The 18,164-nt window shown below is 39.3% G+C and overlaps 2 protein-coding genes across 8 annotated transcripts in view; one reads left to right on the forward strand and one right to left on the reverse strand.

The window, feature by feature from the left end:
* Positions 1-387: 387 nt before the first annotated feature.
* Positions 388-9,304, reverse strand: LOC128770447 (centrosomal protein of 41 kDa-like). Of its 3 annotated transcripts, XM_053884909.1 has the most exons (13): positions 9,230-9,304; positions 8,426-8,489; positions 8,133-8,180; positions 6,684-6,747; positions 6,537-6,584; positions 5,710-5,771; positions 5,580-5,631; positions 5,331-5,433; positions 4,760-4,914; positions 3,571-3,638; positions 3,383-3,497; positions 2,837-3,046; positions 388-938 (listed from the first exon to the last, which is right to left on the reverse strand). In XM_053884909.1, the coding sequence occupies exons 1-13, from the start codon at positions 9,235-9,237 to the stop codon at positions 820-822; spliced, it is 1,116 nt and encodes a 371-aa protein (XP_053740884.1). In that variant the 5' UTR covers positions 9,238-9,304; the 3' UTR covers positions 388-819. The 3 variants fall into 3 exon arrangements, with proteins under 3 accessions (XP_053740884.1, XP_053740886.1, XP_053740885.1); XM_053884911.1 differs by lacking the exons at positions 6,537-6,584; positions 6,684-6,747 and having other exon boundaries at positions 9,230-9,262; XM_053884910.1 differs by lacking the exons at positions 8,133-8,180; positions 8,426-8,489; positions 9,230-9,304 and adding an exon at positions 6,876-7,195.
* Positions 7,418-18,164, forward strand: part of poc1b (POC1 centriolar protein B) — a 28,219-nt gene continuing 17,472 nt past the window's right edge. Inside the window, exons 1-11 of one of the 5 annotated variants that reach the window (XM_053884906.1) lie at positions 7,418-7,546; positions 7,743-7,862; positions 10,533-10,617; positions 10,987-11,158; positions 11,252-11,431; positions 11,996-12,103; positions 13,882-13,997; positions 14,067-14,200; positions 15,126-15,194; positions 15,536-15,688; positions 15,781-15,858. In XM_053884906.1, the coding sequence (XP_053740881.1) occupies positions 11,013-11,158; positions 11,252-11,431; positions 11,996-12,103; positions 13,882-13,997; positions 14,067-14,200; positions 15,126-15,194; positions 15,536-15,688; positions 15,781-15,858 (984 nt within the window). In that variant the 5' untranslated portion in view covers positions 7,418-7,546; positions 7,743-7,862; positions 10,533-10,617; positions 10,987-11,012. Of the gene's footprint in view, positions 7,547-7,742; positions 7,863-7,940; positions 10,017-10,532; positions 10,618-10,986; positions 11,159-11,251; positions 11,432-11,995; positions 12,104-13,881; positions 13,998-14,066; positions 14,201-15,125; positions 15,195-15,535; positions 15,689-15,780; positions 15,859-18,164 lie in introns of those variants that run through there. The other 4 variants (XM_053884907.1, XM_053884903.1, XM_053884904.1 and 1 more) reach the window with 4 other exon arrangements.

An 18,164-nucleotide genomic window follows, 5' to 3' on the forward strand; every position in this document is an offset into this window, starting at 1 on the left:
TACAAAGCACATGTAGACGGGTTGGTCACACTCCCAGGAACCCTCAAGAACAGTCGCAAGAGTAAAGAGTTGGTCCGTAGTTCCACAGCCAGGACGGAACCTGCATTGTTCCTCTTGAATCCAAGGTCCATATATATATATATATATATATATATATATATATATATTATATAATTAATAACGGTCTCTTGAGTCACTTGAGCAGTTGGCGGGCTCCGTGAGAGCTATTACTTTCTTCCATTGTCCTTCAAGTGAAGATCTTCCCGGTCCTGAGTTTTCGTTTTCAAATGAAAACCTAAAGTCAAATATTTCTTCCGAACTTCCGGTGCTGAATCAGACATTCATATAATCCAAAGAAGCTGTGGTCACAAAATGAATGAATCACAGTGAGAGTTTCAGGCTTTATTAAAATGAAATTCACAATTCACTGTGTTCTGGAAGTCACTTAACACGGCAACTCCACCTCACAAAAGGACATAAACTAGTCACAAACAATCAATGCCAGGTGAAAGCTGGTGTGCAGCATTGAATAAAATGACAGCGAGGTCAGAACACTGATTAAAAGGCTGTAACTCACTACTGTTGGGGAAACAACAACACAATGTCACTCATGAAGTCAAGTGTAACGACTGACTTCCACTAATCGACAATCACTTCTGTCTAGAAAACACATTTGATTAAAGGCAACAGACAACCAAAGTGACTTGAATCGTCACAATCAATCATGTGCAAAAGGCTTTTTCATTTCAAGGTTCACAGGTGAGGCATGTTAAATATAGGCAGAAGCGAAGACACCGGTCAGCCCGGAGCTGAACTGGTCTACCTCCAGGGTCGGCTGCTTTGGACCCTGGAGCTCCCACAAGAGGAGCCCAAACGACTGCTGGCACTGCAGATGTCAGACTGACTGCTGACGGTTGACATCCGGCTGGACATGCGACCTGAAGGGAAAAGAAAAGATGTGAAGGCTGCGACTCTGTTTTCACTTGTTGAAGAGACTTCACATTTCTCAGTAGGTGGCACTCTTGCTTTAGTAAGGTTCTCTTTCCAACATCTCCCTCACTCGCACATTCTCCTACCTACACAGTACCTGCAGTATTCTTCATCCTCTCAGGCCTTAGCTCCTCCTCTAGCTGCTTAATGGACCGCTTCATAAATGGATCTTCTCCCTGTCCTTGCACTTCATAACTCTCAAAAACTATGCCATAGGACTGCGGGCAACACTGGTTAAGTCTGAACAGTGAACAGTGCTCAGTCACATCATTACATTCAAGTGCTTGGAAGAAAATAGAGGGCAAATAACAGTCTAAAAAAGGGCCACACGGCAGCCTACTGGTTAGCACTCTCGCCTCACAGTATGAATGTTCGGCTCTTCTGCATGGAGTGCATGCTCTCCGTTTGCACGTGGGTTTTCTCCGGTTTCCTCACACTGTTCAAAGAGTCAGTGGCTCAATTGGACACTCTAAAATTGCCTCTCGGTGTGTGTACTGAAATCACACTTCTCTCACCTGGTTCTCCATATACTCATCACCAGGAACCATTTTTCAACATATTTTCACTCTCCTGTGCCATTGACACCTATCACTGGTGATGGGCAGCGTCATGAAACAGTGTCCATATTTTCAGAGCTCAGTGGGTGGTGCTCTCAGTTTAAAACTGATCTGAGATTTCACTGAAATGATGAAGATTCACTAGGCCATGACTACTGTAGTTACAGCCATTACAGCTACATAACTCATGCTATATTATTATTATCATTACTATTTCAATTTTATTATTTTTTAATTTTTTAACAATTTAGGTAGTGACCTGAACCTTTAAAGAAGTATATTTTTTATATATTCAGCTTTTAAAAATACATACAGTACTATATATATATAGTTAAATAATATTGTGATTTATTTGATACTTTTTTTTAATATTCTGATATTTGTATTCAGTTTTTTAAAACATTTTTAGATATGCATTACACTCATTTTCCATGACGCAAAACAACCGCTCATGTTGAAATTCTTGATTGATCAAAAATACTGCAATATTTACAAGAAAATAAAACATGATTTATGGTATATAATGTAATTTTGACACTGAGCTTGAACTCCCACACATCAGTACCAATGTACTGGATTAGAACAAGTTCTTCTCTGGACTGTTCCACGACATTTCTGAAACTGTTCAATAAATCAGAAATACCCAGCACTTAACTAGTCTTCTGGCAGATTGGGACCTGCCGTGCCCATTCTTTGATACGAGGTAACTCCCCAAGAACTGCTTCATGAAACACCGTCTTTATTTTCATTTCAGAGCCCACTAGATGGCACTCTGTGCTCAAAGATCTTTGGACTTGAACAGCCATTTCAATGAAACTTGCCTCATTTTTAGAACAACGGTGCCACCTACTGAGCTCTAAAAACAAGGACACTGTTTCATGAAGCCTCACTGGCTCATCACTACTCTTCTCTCACCCCAGAATTGTCCTGAAAATGTCTGTTTTCTTATCCCTGTAGATTTTTACATATTTCATGTATAATCAGACATACTTATTTAAACTCAATCACTCTCCCTGTCCTCGGCCCTCCAGAGTCATTAGATAGCTGACAGGGTTCATCGGTTCCAGGTAGAGTAACATCAGCAGCATGTACTCTGGGTCACAAGCCTGGACTGTCCTGTCCTGGACTTCAGCTCCACTGGCCTGTCCTAGCCAGGCAACAGGAAGCAAGACTGAGGGAGAAAACCTGCACACATGCAGTCTTGCGGTGACGCCCTTCAGCTGTTTTGCTGCACGGCATGAGCTACTTTAAAAATGGAAACAACACTTCTCTTGGTCCGGCGGGCTTACTGTTGGGGTTGCTGGGAATGAGCTTCTCGAGCTGCTCCTTGATTCGGCTCAACTCGTGTTCCGTGAACCACCAACGCTCCTCTGCCATCTGCAATGTCTCTCCCTGCCACAGGTGCTGTCTCTTCCTCCTTGTAGGCGGAGAAAAGCAGGATTTTGGGATGGTGCCTGTCGTCATACCTTCAGGAAACTTGAGAGCAACAACTTTAAGACCTGGAGTAAGGAAAGAAAGAGGAATTCATTAAGTCCTACTCTTGTCCAACTCTTTGCAGAATTCATTAATTAAAAATGTATTCATCACTTGGCTGTCTCACAAATTTCACTGAACCCACATAGCTCTATTCAAAGTGGGCGACAAATTACCTTTTTTTTCAATCTATTGAAAGCCCTAATATTAATATTATATTGCATTGTATTACCATTTTAGACACATAAAATGGTAATATAAAGTTGCAATTACTTTGTGTTACTGTTTAATACAAATGTGTTGTATCCTAGTAGACATTAAATTTGCTTCTATCATAGGAATATACATTTTTCAGCTCTCACCTCCGGACAACAAAAACAAATTTTCAAAGCCTTTTTCGCTCATGTAAGTGGCCACCTTGTTGGCCGCTGTTTCATCTTCGTCGTAAACAATAATGATTCTACCACTCACATTTTTCTGCACAAAAAGTTAAGGATTACACAAAATGAAGAAAAAATGTCGTAAAACATTTAATGCTCGTAAAGGATACATAGTCCAGCACATTCCTGGGGTAAGGAATCAACGTCCGCGACATCCACGTTCCAGGAAGATTGTGTGCTGTTGAAAAAGTGGTAACAGTTCATTAAACACACATCATCTTATCCCAACCAGACACGTGCACAGATAGACCCCAAGTGGTGCTCAAGCAACAGCTCTTTTTCTCCACATGAGAAAAGCAACAATCATGCAGGCCCCTGCTTTGTTTTCGACTTAAATTCTTCAGTTACTCTCTCTTTGTCATTCATTCTGCCCGGTATATGATGGGGCAGTTATTCAAGTCAATGTGAGAATTCTTCCATGGCCTGTAGATGTGAGGTTTCATTGTAATAGCTGGTGAAACGCTAAGACTTGAAAGCAGAGAGCGTGCCATCCAATGAAAAAAAAATCATGAAGCTTCATAAGTATATGGCTACCAACAGCATCAAAAAGAGAGAAAAAAAACAATGTTTGTGCAATCCCCTGACATTGTGAGGAGTTACATTAACCACATTAGCATTAGAACCAGCAACCTTGCATTCGGCTCAAACCAGTGTAATATGTCACTTTAAGGGTGCATGAAGAGGTCAACCCACTGTGAGTAAACATGGACAACACATTGTGTAAATTACAGGGATGTGGCGACACAGATACCGCTCACCACCGATACTGATCGCATGGGTAGACAATGAACCTTCTGTGTTCATGATGTGGAAAAACAAACCATTGAGTCATTTTAATTCAGAGACGTTTTTATGCACCTCTTCAAGGAGACAAAAAATAGCAAAATCTTGCAGAATGCAGCAACTATTCTGTCAAAAAGACAAATGAAAAACACTTCATTCGAAGTGAGATGTCGCAGTTTTGAGAGTCTCTTGAGATGAAATATTTACACACTGGGCTGCTCATCTAGCTTGGTGAAATTATTTATTTATAAATTATTTCTTGGGCAATTGGCTGCGCGTTTCGAATGTCACGCTCAGACCAACGGGTTTGCTAAGCGTTAGCTGCGCTGACAGCCTGCTAACAGCGGTCTGACTTTCATGCACCCCTAGTAAATAAAAAAAAAATACAAAATGAACCCAGAACATCAGCAGCAAAAACAATAACTAGAACCTTAATATTAATGAGAATTTTAGAATACATTTTTTCACAACTATTGCCCACCCCCCCGCCGGTGCACGTGTCTGACCCCAGCATACCTCCGATGAGATGGCAGAGGTCATACTGATCTCGTTCCCGCACGTCCAGAAGAAGGTAGGGGCAGTCAGGGGGAGGTATATCAGTTACATCGCTGCTGGACAAACTTGGTTTGGGCTTTGGATGAACACACATCTCTCCCACACCGGTTATAACACTGACAAAGCAGAAAAGGCAGTCAGCTGTCCCGTTACTTTGAAGCAGGGATATTAACAGATCATCACTGGTATGTTTAACAACATTTAATATAAAGGAGTTGCACACACATTCAAATGATTACCTTGAAATAAATTCCACACTAGTCACTAAAGACAAGTGTATTTCACTTGTTTTTGATTCCATTCCTCTCATCCGGTTCTAACAGGGGAACCTCATCATTTAAGGCAGTCTCTCAAGAGCTGTTCGCCTCACTCACACCCATGAAGACAATAAAACTAGTTGGCACTTCCACTGTTGTTGATTCCTGAAAGGCAGTGCCTCACCTAACACTCCAAACAACCTCTTTTCAACAAGAAATTGGCTCATAAACACATAGACTGGCTTCACAAAACAGCAGATAAAAGTCTGTCTTACCTTAACATAGTTGATCTGGTAGTGGTTTCCCCCGTCGGTTTCGGCGAGTCATTCGTTGTCTCTAAAGGCTGCTCTGGAGCTATAGGAGGCTCAGGCTGATTTTCTGCACAGGAGTCAGAAACAGAATTGATAATGTTTAAAAATTTTTACGTAGTTCGATGATGTATCTTTAAAAAGAGAACTTTTGTATAGTTACTTGATGCAACAAGGCCATACATACACAAAATACAAAAAACACAAAACTATTACCTTCTTTACCACCGTCTTCATTCAGATCTGATAAAGCAGCAACGTTAAGAATCTGGCAAAGAGGAAAAGTTGAAATGACTTTTTCACAAACGTGTGGAAAGGGGAAAGTGTTCAGCTTGAATACACTTACCAGCTGTGCGAAAGTTGTCACCTTCAGCCTTTTGAAAAGTTCATCTTTGCGGTACTTGTAATCTAAATAAACAGAATAACAGACAAAACATGCACAAATAATGACCATATTATTACAAAGGAGGACTGCAAGGTCAAAGTTATTTCAGTCATTCGATTGTAATTCGTGATTTAGTGAAGATTTAGGTTTCTTCGTGATTTTGGCTGTAGTTCACTTTTGCATTGACAGGAATGTGTCAATGTAAAGTTGTCAGATTGTTTTGTTTTCTTTGCAACTCTTTTCACATATTCTTTGCTGTGGAGTGACACTCAATAAAACACACAACGTTCTATGATAGCCAGGATTCATAAAAAAAAAACAAAAAAAAAACATGCAGTTGCTTTTCAAAATAAAACACCTTAATTGAAAGAACAACAACATATATTCAAGTACATCACAACAGTTGAAAAGGTGTTTTAGCATTGATACTCGGGCACTCTGGTTTCCTCCCACAGTCTTATAAGATCTCTCAAAGAGTTGTCTGTAGGTGTAATGCCTAAATGTTGTGTGTGTCTCATGCGCCGGTAGGATGGCGACCTGTTCAGGATTAACCTCACCTCTCGCCCAAGGAGCTTGGTTAGGCTGCAGCAGCCCGCTAAAGATTTTTAGATCGATAACTGTGCTTCCACAAACTAGCAGGTCATGGAACTAGTGAACCGCAGAATTGTTGTTTCATGCACCAAACAACATGAACCGGTAATTCACTGAATTTGCTCACCTACAGTTTAACTAATAGCAGACAGAATAATTCAAGGGTATTATCCCCTTTCATGTTCCAAGTAACTCACATTTGTTTGTTTCCTCCATTTTCTCAAGATGCTTTGACATACTGGCTCCTGTCAAATTAATAGCAGTAACAATAACAGTGAATGGATATGTTTATACCCCTGCTCTTTTAAGAATGTTTAACATCATTGTTATACTAGACACCATACCTGTGTCCAGCTTTGTTTTGACATGCTGATACTTGGGATTTCTGGGAATTCGTGTATTAAGGCTCTTGAGAAAAACAAAATATAGTTCAGTCGCCAAGATTTTCTGAAATTCTATTCTAGTCAAACAATTGACAAGAAATACAGATTTTGAATTAAATACATCTATAGTACCATGTTTTGTTCATGCCTTACCTTTCCACTGCCAAGTGTTATAAACTTTGACATTGTCACAGTTAAAGCTAGATAAAACTGACCCTGCCCTGCCGATGCCACGCCACCATTCTAGCTGCATCAGTGACACAACTAGAGCCAAGGTGGTGGAAGACAGCTGTGTCTTATCCTCCCAAGAGTATCCCAAGTATTTTGCCTGCTTTAAATCATTTCAAAGGCAATCTGTTACATTATATCCATTCATGTTATCATAGTTTGACACAGTGTCAAAGCCAATGACAAACTACGATGGAGGCAAACTACCCAAACATTAAATCCACTTCAAGTTCTTTGACATCTAAGAAGCAATAAAGTCACAGTGTGCTGATGTGTCACCGAAAGGTTTGCATGTTGTATCACAAAGTTTGAGGAATCTTTCTACTTCAACAAAGGAGAATAAATTAAAGATGTATTGTGTAAAATAGGAAGATCATTGGTCATCTGGCTTGGAAGCTATTGAAGCCTTCTTTGTCCTTTATATTTCTAATAAAATAATATTCTTGTTCGACCTGGATGCCTCATCAGTAGAACTGAGTGACCATTTCACAGCTACTTTTATGAAAATCACTGACAAGCACCCATCCCGCAAATGTTAGAAGATCATCAGGCCAGACACTCCTCCAAGTATCCACCATCAGGTTCTAACCCATAGGGTACCACCTTTGTGCAATTATTATTATTACACACTTGCCATTTCAAGCCATTTTGTCAAAGTCAACATGCTTTAATTTTATGATGTTTTATGAAGCTGATAAAAGTGCATTATAAATTAAATCTATTATCATCACCATTATATTATCCGCATATTTATTTACTTGTGCATTGATTTTTTTTTAACTATATTCACAGATTTCTTCATTGAGACTAATATTCATGAACTTCAAAGCCTCATTCCACGATATGAAGAGCAGCAATAAAGGGCAAGAACCCATGTGACTGTAGTCCAAGCAGTGCCTACTTCCAGGAAAGGTTTGACCTTAAATATGTGTGTACAAGAAAAGATACAGATTGAGACAGCATATTGTGAGATTCCATTCAACACCTTGAGAAAGGAAAGTATCAACAAGTGTTTGCAGAATATCTGCGTGATGTGGAATATTCAATGACAAAAACATTTTATTTCACCAATGGAGGAATGTGGCAGAAAACTAAGGTTAAAAACCAGTCTCCATCTGAAAACATTTTAGTTATTTATACTCAAAACAATATGTGAATGTACAAAGTGTCAAAGTAACTCACTTTTTTGCATTTCCTCCAGTCTTTCCATGTATTTAGACATGCTGCTTCCTTCGATAGAAACAAACACACAACCATGCGTATGTTACAAAAATTGTTATTTTGTGTTCATATAAATGTACATGTGCTCATAGCACATTCAAAGAGATGAAGAATCTTGATAGTTAACAATGGCATTGTTTTCGCAAAATATTTGGGGAAATATGACAACAATTAAGTAGCTTTGATAAAGTAATGCACAATCCAGTGAACGCCAAAGTACAAAAACAAGTACAGAACTGTGGAAGACAACTTACCTGTGTCGAGTTTTGTTTTGATATGTTGATACTTTGGATTTGCTGGTATCTTCTTGTTTGTGTACTGAAAAAAAATCAGTTTGTGATTTCGTAATTTGCCAAACTCTAACCAAGTTTTACCAAATTCGTTTTCCTTCAAATATATAGCTCACATGTAAAATATCAGGATAACATGAGGCTTATATTATGTTTGCACAACATAGTCACTGATTTGTTAAGTGACCGAATTGAAAATGTTGTTGACATAAGAATAGACATGTGCAACACTTTAAAAGGAGTCATTTTCCCCTTTGTATCACATATTTTTTGTTTTAAGCACTAATCCACCTTACATGATTTATAAAGACACGGTAACACAGGGACTTTGGACGACTATTGAATATGTGTGTGCTTCGTTTCATGTTCGAGATTCATGCCGTTTGTCAATGATATATACACACAGATATATTCAAAGGAAATGTGCATTTTTTGTGTGTTTGCTTTTCTTTCGTCTGCAGCACTGCTGCTGACTGTAAATGAAACCGGTTGTAGTTTCAAGCTTCGTGTTGCTTTGTTTAATATCAACTGTTAATGTTCTAAAGTGACGTGCTACCTGCTATGTTCAGTAGCTTAAAGGAAAACAAACGTGTGACGTTTATGTTGGTATGGTAACAGCATGTTGCTAACTATAGCAGCCACCAGGCTAACGCAATAGGTCGGTATTTTTTCCCAATTTGCTGGAACCGGAAATTCTGTAATATTCAAAAACATTTCATGCAGCTAAGTACAGCAAATACGGTTAATGATTTTTAATATTAGAGTTACCCCAGCATCGCCGATGCTCGACCGGAGCGACATTCTTCTCATCTCGTTCAAAAAAAAAAAAAAATCAAACATCAGAAATTGTGCGGCCCAAAGAAGGGCTCATCTGATTGGTCGGAGGAACACTGGCAGCCAATCACAGACGACAATACTCTAATGCTCTACCAGAAGAGTTTGCGCCACACAGCGTTAGTGTTGCTATGCAACGGTAGACGCTGCAGGTGTCGTTGCATGAAAAAGCAACTCTCGGACCTATTTCTACTAAGCCTCTGAAATGTCCTGTTATCAAAGCATCACCGTTTGCTTTTTTAGAATGTATTTAATGTGTTCCGAATGCACGTTATTTCGTAGGTTACATTTTCACATCTTAAAATTCTGCTTAGATAAAACTTTGACAACATTAAATGTGTAAGTCATTGTTTATTTGCAAACAATGCGCTGAGTGGTATCATAATTCAAATAATGCTTTGAAATGAGAGCATTCTGGATTTGTGTTCGATTGCTAATGTCTGCTTAAGTTTCCAACAGAAACCGCCAAAATTAAATTGTAAACTTAAAAAAAAACATGATTTTGCTTGAAAATTGAATGCTCAATATATATTTTTTAAATGAGTGTGTTATATGAAAAAAAAAAAGCACTTAAACACCGTTTTGCTCAGGACTCGATTGATCGTGCCTGAAAACGAAGGCGCACTGTTTGACCAACATGGAAGTGAAAGGCTGTAAACTCCAACTTCACATCAGCTTTCACTATTAAGGAATGTAATTTGCCGAAATGGCGTCGGTAATGGTGAGTCGCTGTGTGTTTCATCCCGTTGCAGTGTTAGTGATGTACACTTGATGCCGCTGAGTCTGCGAGTTTGTTAGCTTCCTTTCTGCTAAGAGGATTGGAAGATGTCAACAACACACCCCACTGAATGCTCGCTCGTTTTTTGTTTTTTTTTGGTTTATCTGTAAGGTTGAACGAGTGCCTTTAAATCCATATTTACTCGTGTTTTTGAACGGGGGATGTTTTTGCCCTTTTATTAGTTGTTTTCCGAAGTTCGAGTTGCTCAGTGTGCAAAGGAAGTAGCAAAACATTTGCTTCCAGATGAAGCTGCTTGGATGACTGAATGAAACCAGTTGTTTTTTCAACCTTCGCGCAACTGTTAATGTCCCAAAGTGACGTGTTACCTGCAGTGTTCAGTAATTTGCTTCCTAAATTCCTATCCACATCACTGTACCTATAAAGAAGATGACATCACTTGTTTATGCCTGTTGATTTGCACTATATGATTTTATGCAACATGATCCACTGTTTCCACAGGATGACCCGACCCTGGAGAGGTACTTCACCGGGCATAAAGATGATGTCACATGTGCAGATTTCAACTCAAACTGCAGGCAGTTAGGTAAATACACAATCCTTTTCTGGCTGTGGACCTGTATTGGCTCCTCCAACCTTCCTGAGTGGATTACCTAGAAATGTTGATTTTAAGTCACAATGACCAATGTCTTCAAATCCATCTAAATTCATGCATGCAGTAGCAAAGTTGGCCCAACAAATATTTTTATTGTAGGTTTTTAATCCATTCGTGCTGTATTCACCATGAAATTTTGTGAACCATTGACTGAGATTTAAAGGAAAACTAAGATCAGGGCACCAATTTAAGTTTTCATTGTTGCACACCCTGTAACAAACTATAATCCCCACTGACAATGCTCTTTCACTAATCCACTTATGTCATTCTGCTAGCATATAACAATTGCTTTCATTTCAGCTACAGGGTCAGTGGACAAGAGCCTGATGATCTGGAATCTGGCCCCTAAAGGGAGAGCATTCCGCTTTATAAGCCATCAAGATGCTATCACAGCAGTGCAGTTTTCCCCCACCTGTAACCTTGTCGCAACGTCTTCCAAGGACAAGACAGTTCGACTCTGGACACCAACCATGTGAGCATCAGTTTGCTTCAACTGTAGTATCATGACATGAGAGTTGTATATTGAAGTTATGTGCATTAAATAAATGACACTTCTCGGTTGCAGTAAAGGTGATTCATCTGTGTTCAAAGCCCACACGGCTGCTGTGCGCAGTGTGGCGTTCTCTCATAATGGCCACAAACTGGTGACAGCATCTGATGACAAGTCTGTGAAGGTGTGGAGTGTTCACCGCAAGTGCTTCGTTTACTCTCTGAACCAGCACACCAACTGGGTCCGCTCTGCCAGGTACGTCTGTTTACATCTGCAAAGCATACAGAGGTTTACTGGTGACTGCACATTTTATATTTTGTTCATTTTGTTACTAGTGTGTAGTAACAGCCTGTACTTAGAGCAAGAGTATAAACATCAGTACTTTTGGAAATTTGCAAAGTTAGAGAGTCTTCTACTTGATCAATTAACTGAAATACCTCGAGGCAAATCAAAATCTAATTGGATCGCGAATGGAATCGTGTTGAGAATTCTAAATCAATGCTCAGCTCTAGCATATACAGTATGTATGTGCTCTGCAATGGGCTGGTGTTCGCCCGTTGGCTCCTCTAGCCAGGAAAGGCTTCTCCCTCTGAATCAGGAGTGGATGCTACAGTTGGGAAATCACTGAATAAATTAATTGTTGCATCATGTTGTGACCTGTGGAGCCACTCCATTAGCTACCCAGGCTGGTGTGGGCATCAATTGACTGCAGTCAGTACTACCGCCATGAAATGTATCATCCGTACAGGTAGATTACCATACCTGAAAAAATATAATGATAACTCATTGCTTTGTCTAACATCGCTTTCTGTTCTGCAGGTTTTCACCAGATGGACGGCTTATAGCTTCCTGTGGAGATGATCGTTCTGTCAGGCTCTGGGATACTTCATCCAAGCACTGTATCAACTGTTTCTCTGACTACGGAGGGTGAGTCAACAAGCATGCCGAATTTGAATTTGGGCTTATTATATTATATTTAATTTTTCTTAAGGCTTTATTAGATTCTCCTATTAATCCTACAGTGGGGAATTTACATGTAGGAGCAGAAGGACATGACGAGGCACAACAACAAAGACAAGAAGTTTAGAACCTAAAAATATAAATTCCATCATAATAGCTATGTAGTTATGTCAGGAAAGATGAAAGTGGAAAAAAAAATAGAATCAGGGCTGCTACTTGCAGTTTACTTCCCTGCTAAAATAGACATAAAGTTTAATTTCATTGATTGATTTATTTTTGTTTCTGTATGTTTCTGGGTGCCAAAATTGTAAATGAATGTAAATGACTTGTGGACACGCCTCAAAATGCATGTTGCGACGTGGATGTTACAGTGTGGGTGGGTGACTAATTGATGTCTCGTATGTTATGTGATCTACTGAGATCGACACAATGGCCAGGTTTATAAGAGGGGTGCACTAAAAATCCGACATTTTTCCACTGGAACAACGCTAAACATATGATACTGGCTGTTGTGATGATCCATGCAAAATCATGCCTAGCGTGAAAAATGTGTTTCTCTACCACACTTTTCTACGTCACACTTTTTTCATGCTGGACAGCCTCAGCGCTGAAGCAAGTCTTGGCTGCTTTCAGCACCCTAAGACAGTTCTCTACGAGGACCCATCAGTTGTCTTCTTGCCCCTTTTGAGCTTCTAACTACAGAGAACTGCTCCTCTGATGATCCTCTGATCTGTAGCAGATGCTATTCCTTCAATTGCTGCAGACCACAGAGTGAAAACATGAAAAAGTACGCACTTCTCATGGTCCCTCATCAGACACTTCATTGAGATCTATTCAGGACTTTTGCATGGCATTGCAACTGGACCTGAACTTCGTTTCAAAGATCATTATTTGGACGTAGGAATCAGCGAGCATGGATTCAGAGAATCTGTGACAGGGAGGAGCATGACATCCTCCTCAGCCCTCCCTTGTTGTCCGATATGTCTACAGTTCATATATGTGCCATACCAATCAAACTACGGTGTTTGAAATATTGTACTGTACGTGGCGACTTTTTCACTGCTTTCCTGTATTCCCTTTTATAAGCCTTGATATAATCAGCTCTCCTCCAGCAGTTACACCTGTTCTAAATTCATTTTGTTGCAGCACTTCTTTAAATAAATGTAAAAATGCATGTGACCTAATGCACTTGGTGTTTTTATGAGAGAACATGTTTAACTTTAGAATCTTTGGCCAGTCAGAAACCTGCCCATCATTCAAAGTTTCACAACAAAACGTTTTCTTTTGTTTTTATTGAATTTTATATTGTGCAGTGTTGAACTGTCATGGCTACATAAATACTTTCATCGTGTCACTATTGTTTTATTATTTGAAGCATGGCTACTACCCTATGTGAATGCGATGCCTGAGTGAAGCACACGGTCAAAGATACAGTAGCACTAGTAACTCACGTAATAGTTGTTGGTATGTTCATGTTTCGGTTTTTGCCAGTAATTCTCATTTCGGTGACATCACCAAGTTGATGATTATCATTTCAGAAATAAACTCAAACCTGTTTAGAGTTTAGAGTAAGTAAGTAAAATGAATTTAACTTACACTGCCACATTTAATATGACACCAAATACCTTGTTTTGTGGCATTATCTGGAGGACGCTGAAAATTCACAAGCTATTTCTGAAGTGAAGTGTCTGTTTCCTGAGTACCTTTGTGATAGCACAACTACTGCTGTGTTTTCATTTGAGCAGAGCAGTGACGTTTGTGGATTTCAACTCAAGTGGCACGTGCATTGCATCTGCGTCAGCTGACAGCTCATTGAAAATCTGGGACCTTCGAACCAACAAGCTGATTCAGCATTATCAAGGTATTGTTTGCCTTGATGTACTGTATGTGTTCAGTACCTGTACAAACTCACAAAGCTTGTTTTCTCCAGTCCACAGTGCACAGATCAACAGTCTTTCTTTCCATCCGTCCAACAACTTCTTGATTAGTGGATCCAGTGACTGCACTATTAAAATCCTGGATTTGCTAGAAGGCCGTCTTATCTACACCCTTCATGGACACAAGGTGGTGCTAAAGGGCCGCTCAACTGCTGCTCAGCCAATTGAAGGCCATGTACTGTGCAAACTATTCTTTCCATCAAACTTTCAGTGTTAGAATATGCAATATATACTATAGGTAAATTACAATATTTAAGGGTATATTAAAGTATTCTAAAACGTTGGAAACATTCAAATCAATGCAAACTGCAATTGTGTATTTGTTAACCATCTGTCCATATGGACAAATTAAAGCTAATTTCACTTGACTTTAATATTGAGCTTAATTACATTGACATGCTTAAGTCACTCTCAGTTTGGCATGTGTTATGGTTTATAAGAAAGCGAGTGACAACTGTTCTCCCAGAACTTTATAAGCAACACATCAACATAGATCAACACAGTATTCTGTGATGGCATGGAGTAATTTCTGGGACAAAAAGAACACAGGGAGACTGCATGGATATTAGTGGTTGGTTTTGACTGGAGGAAACTAAGTACTGAGTGGGCATCTGTAAAGTTGAGAAAAGTGCGAGAATGAGCATTTAAAAGCACAACACATGCCGAACATAACTACACTCCACAGTCAGTATCACTCTCAATATATCTTTACCAATGTCAAGAGCTCCTTGCAGCTTTGGATTGTTATTACGTTATATTGTATAAGTCCTGTTGTATAAGCATTTCTGTATTGTCACATCATGCACCCTTTTTTTTCCCTCAGAGTTCAGACAGTCTTTCAAAGTATGAGTTGAGAAAAACTATTGTGTTTAATCTTCACCTGCTTTACATTAATCAATAAACATGGCAACCTAATAACTCTAACTAAAAAGTGAAATTAAGCTTCATACATTTTTTTTTATTTAAAAATTATAAAGAAAGTTAGCCAAAATTGCTCTTTAAGGAAAGAAAAAACACCCTCAATGTTGACAACGACCTCTTCTGTTTTCCAGGGTGCTGTACTGACAGTAGCCTTTTCCAAAGCTGGAGATTTATTTGCTTCTGGTGGAGCTGACGGTCAGGTTTGTGAGTCCAACTCATGTTTATATGTATTCCCTTTCATAAACCTTCATCAAGAGACTGTACTGTGAATAAAAAATGTGACTTATTAACCAAAGGTTCATATTTAATGGTCAGCTCTACAGTTGCATGATTGCTTTGTAGCCGTAGCTAGTGAATTCACGCCAATATTTTAATCTGAAATCCTCTCAAGATCCTTGTATTTTGTTCTTTATTGAGGTTCTTTTACCTTTTTCCAACACAACCACATTCTCATTATGAAGTCGTAATGAGCTAGTCCTTAATATGGAGCGTCATAACTTGAGGTTAAGGTCAGTCACATTCATTAAGTGCTCATACCCAGGTACTCATGTGGAGGACAAACTTTGATACCAAGTCCTACAAGGACGTCCTGGTACAGCACAGTCGGCGATCCACACCCGACCTCCCGCCTCATCTGACTGATATCCATCCTAGAGTACCTCACCTCCATCACCCTCAGGCATCATCCATTCAGGTGAGAATTCACGTGGCTGTGAGACGTCTCCTCTTTTGAAGAATAAATGATGCACGTTATTTCAGATACCGACCGTATTTGTCTCCACACAGGTCAGTCCAGCCGTTACAGACTGCCAGACCACTGAGCCGCATGTCGTAGAAGTAGGTCACCCTACTCACACTGTGAGGGTACGTTTGAACAGTTAACTTTTCTCAGAAGGAACTGTATTGGTTAGCATGAACAGTTATTATTCACTCCCAACATTTAAGGACAGAGATTGTCAATTTTTACACTCCATATTTAATCTTAAACTATATGGTGTTAGTTAAAGGAGGCAGTGGCATGCGTCCTCCTACATTTTTGCCAATGGTTATTTTGTTCCCTCTACACACAAGTTATGTAAGCCACCTTAACCGCAGTTATTTTCAGTAGTACAGAAAATTCCAACACTCCTGAATGCAGCATCCACATGCAAGCGAGATAAAAGAGAGCAAGAAAGAAATGAAAAAAAGCATGAAAGCAAACCAGAGCTATGATGTGCGCAGTCCCACAGACAGTTGCATAGTTCAAGTAGCTTAATCTACGGTGGACTAGACTGGATAAACGTCTTAGAGATTCAGGACAAAGGAGAAATATTTGCAAAAAAAAAAGTTACATTTCACTTGCAATAAGCGCGATATCAATTTCTACTCTGGTCAGCAGGTGGCAGTATAGATCTTTGTAGAAAGACATAGTTGCTGAGTATGTCCAACGCAATATGATTTATTTACCTTGGTCAATAGATAATGCAGGTTTGTCATTCTGCCATAGATTATTCCGCACTGCTCCTCCTACCTTACTGATGACCTGAAAGCAGCTTTCGATCTGATCCTGCCTTAAGCTCTTTTCAGTTTGCATTGTTCAAAGTTGAATACTAGCAATGTAATAATTCTATCCGATTTTAGTTCAGTTTGTCATCAGTGTGTGCAAGTTAACTAATTTTTGAAAGTCAAATGACAGAGGTGCATTATTGTTGCCGTTTCATGACTACTTGATGATTCGATAGAATATAACTGGTAACCAAACTGGCAAAGCTGAATAAAATTTATTTCATTGACCAAATAAAACTGAGCTTTGCATTTTATGAGGGCATCACGGCATGGCCACTGGAGAAAAAATGTTTGGACATTGCACTTACCTTGGGATATTTAGGATATCTCCTAGGGTTTTAAATGAGAGCCACCATGCCTTGAGGATAATGTTCTCTTTTCTGAAGATGAAATCCCATGTGGTGGAAACATCATGACAAGCCAATAACACATGATGCATCCTGGATGGAAATGGAAAAGTCCCCTAACAAACATCATAATAACTTAAGCCCATTGCTCACGGAACTAAAGTCACGCATCCTATAGGGCATATGAAGAGATGGACCATGTGTCGATGGCAGTAGATAAGAGAGACATTTACTTTCACTCATGATTAAAAAATAGCGTTTTATTGTCACCAGTTCAATGTCGAAACTCTCCCCACTACACCCTTTTTTTCTCTGTCAGATCATTGCTTTTATATGTTTATTTTTGTTATTAATAACAATAATAATAATAATACGATATTGATATAGAAGTTCTGAACTAGGGTCTAGTTTTGCCAGTATTGTCCTTCATCTACTACGGTTCAACAAAGACCACCACTGGTCGTTCAGTTAGAACAGATTAGCATCCAAATTAGGTTTTAACTTTCTCTCCAGTGATGATGGTACCTCTCTTTGTTAAGTAAATGGTCGGTCCACCCTGCATTTCTGCATGTATTCATTCTGGCTTCCTTTAACCGGCTTACTTGAATGAGTTGTCCTACTTCTCGTGTACTTGACTGCCTTTGGCTGGCGTGGGTGGAAAGCCATGAATGGACCAGACAGAAAGGAAGTCATTCCAAGCGAGGCTGTTGCAACCGTGCAAACCACCGTGAAACCATACATTCGTGGATGTTCAATTGAAACAAAGCACACATTAAATGTATCTTACTTAAAAAATATGCATGGTTAAAAAAAAAAAAAAAGTGCAGTGTCACCCAAATGTTACTTTCCAAGAGAAATATACCGTACATAAAATAAAAATGTCAACAATATTTAAACCAAAGATATTTTTATTTAAGGTAATTACCCCTTTTTCACCTGAGGGTATGTTTTTTTGGGGTTTTTTTTCCTGATATGCTGTTTCAAAATATAACATCTGCATTCTTTTTGGGTGACTTTCACTGTTTGTAGCATCACCACCAAGCTAACCGGTTGTGACACGGCATGACATTAGTTCCGATTCAATCAGAGTGCTGAGTGGAAATTATTACTCATATTTATCTATGCATTGGACCTGCATACATAAATATGGCGACACCATGAAAATGCACCACCCTCTCCAGCATCTCTGCATTTGACAGCCGTCACCGACGTGTGACAGTTGTGGAGAATTTGTCGGACTTTGGTGCACGATCATAGTTTTGAACTTATTTTTAATAC

The sequence above is a fragment of the Synchiropus splendidus genome, chromosome 14, assembly GCF_027744825.2.
Source record: "Synchiropus splendidus isolate RoL2022-P1 chromosome 14, RoL_Sspl_1.0, whole genome shotgun sequence".
NCBI classification, from domain to species: domain Eukaryota; kingdom Metazoa; phylum Chordata; class Actinopteri; order Syngnathiformes; family Callionymidae; genus Synchiropus; species Synchiropus splendidus.

What these genes read in the sequence shown, in the direction of transcription:
- LOC128770447 (XM_053884909.1), bottom strand. An exon ending in CAAAACAAAACTCGACACAG is followed by an intron (nt 8,181 to 8,425) that starts GTAAGTTGTCTT and finishes TTTCTATCGAAG; the next exon opens with GAAGCAGCATGTCTAAATAC. An exon ending in CCAGGAATGTGCTGGACTAT is followed by an intron (nt 3,498 to 3,570) that starts GTATCCTTTACG and finishes CTTTTTGTGCAG; the next exon opens with AAAAATGTGAGTGGTAGAAT.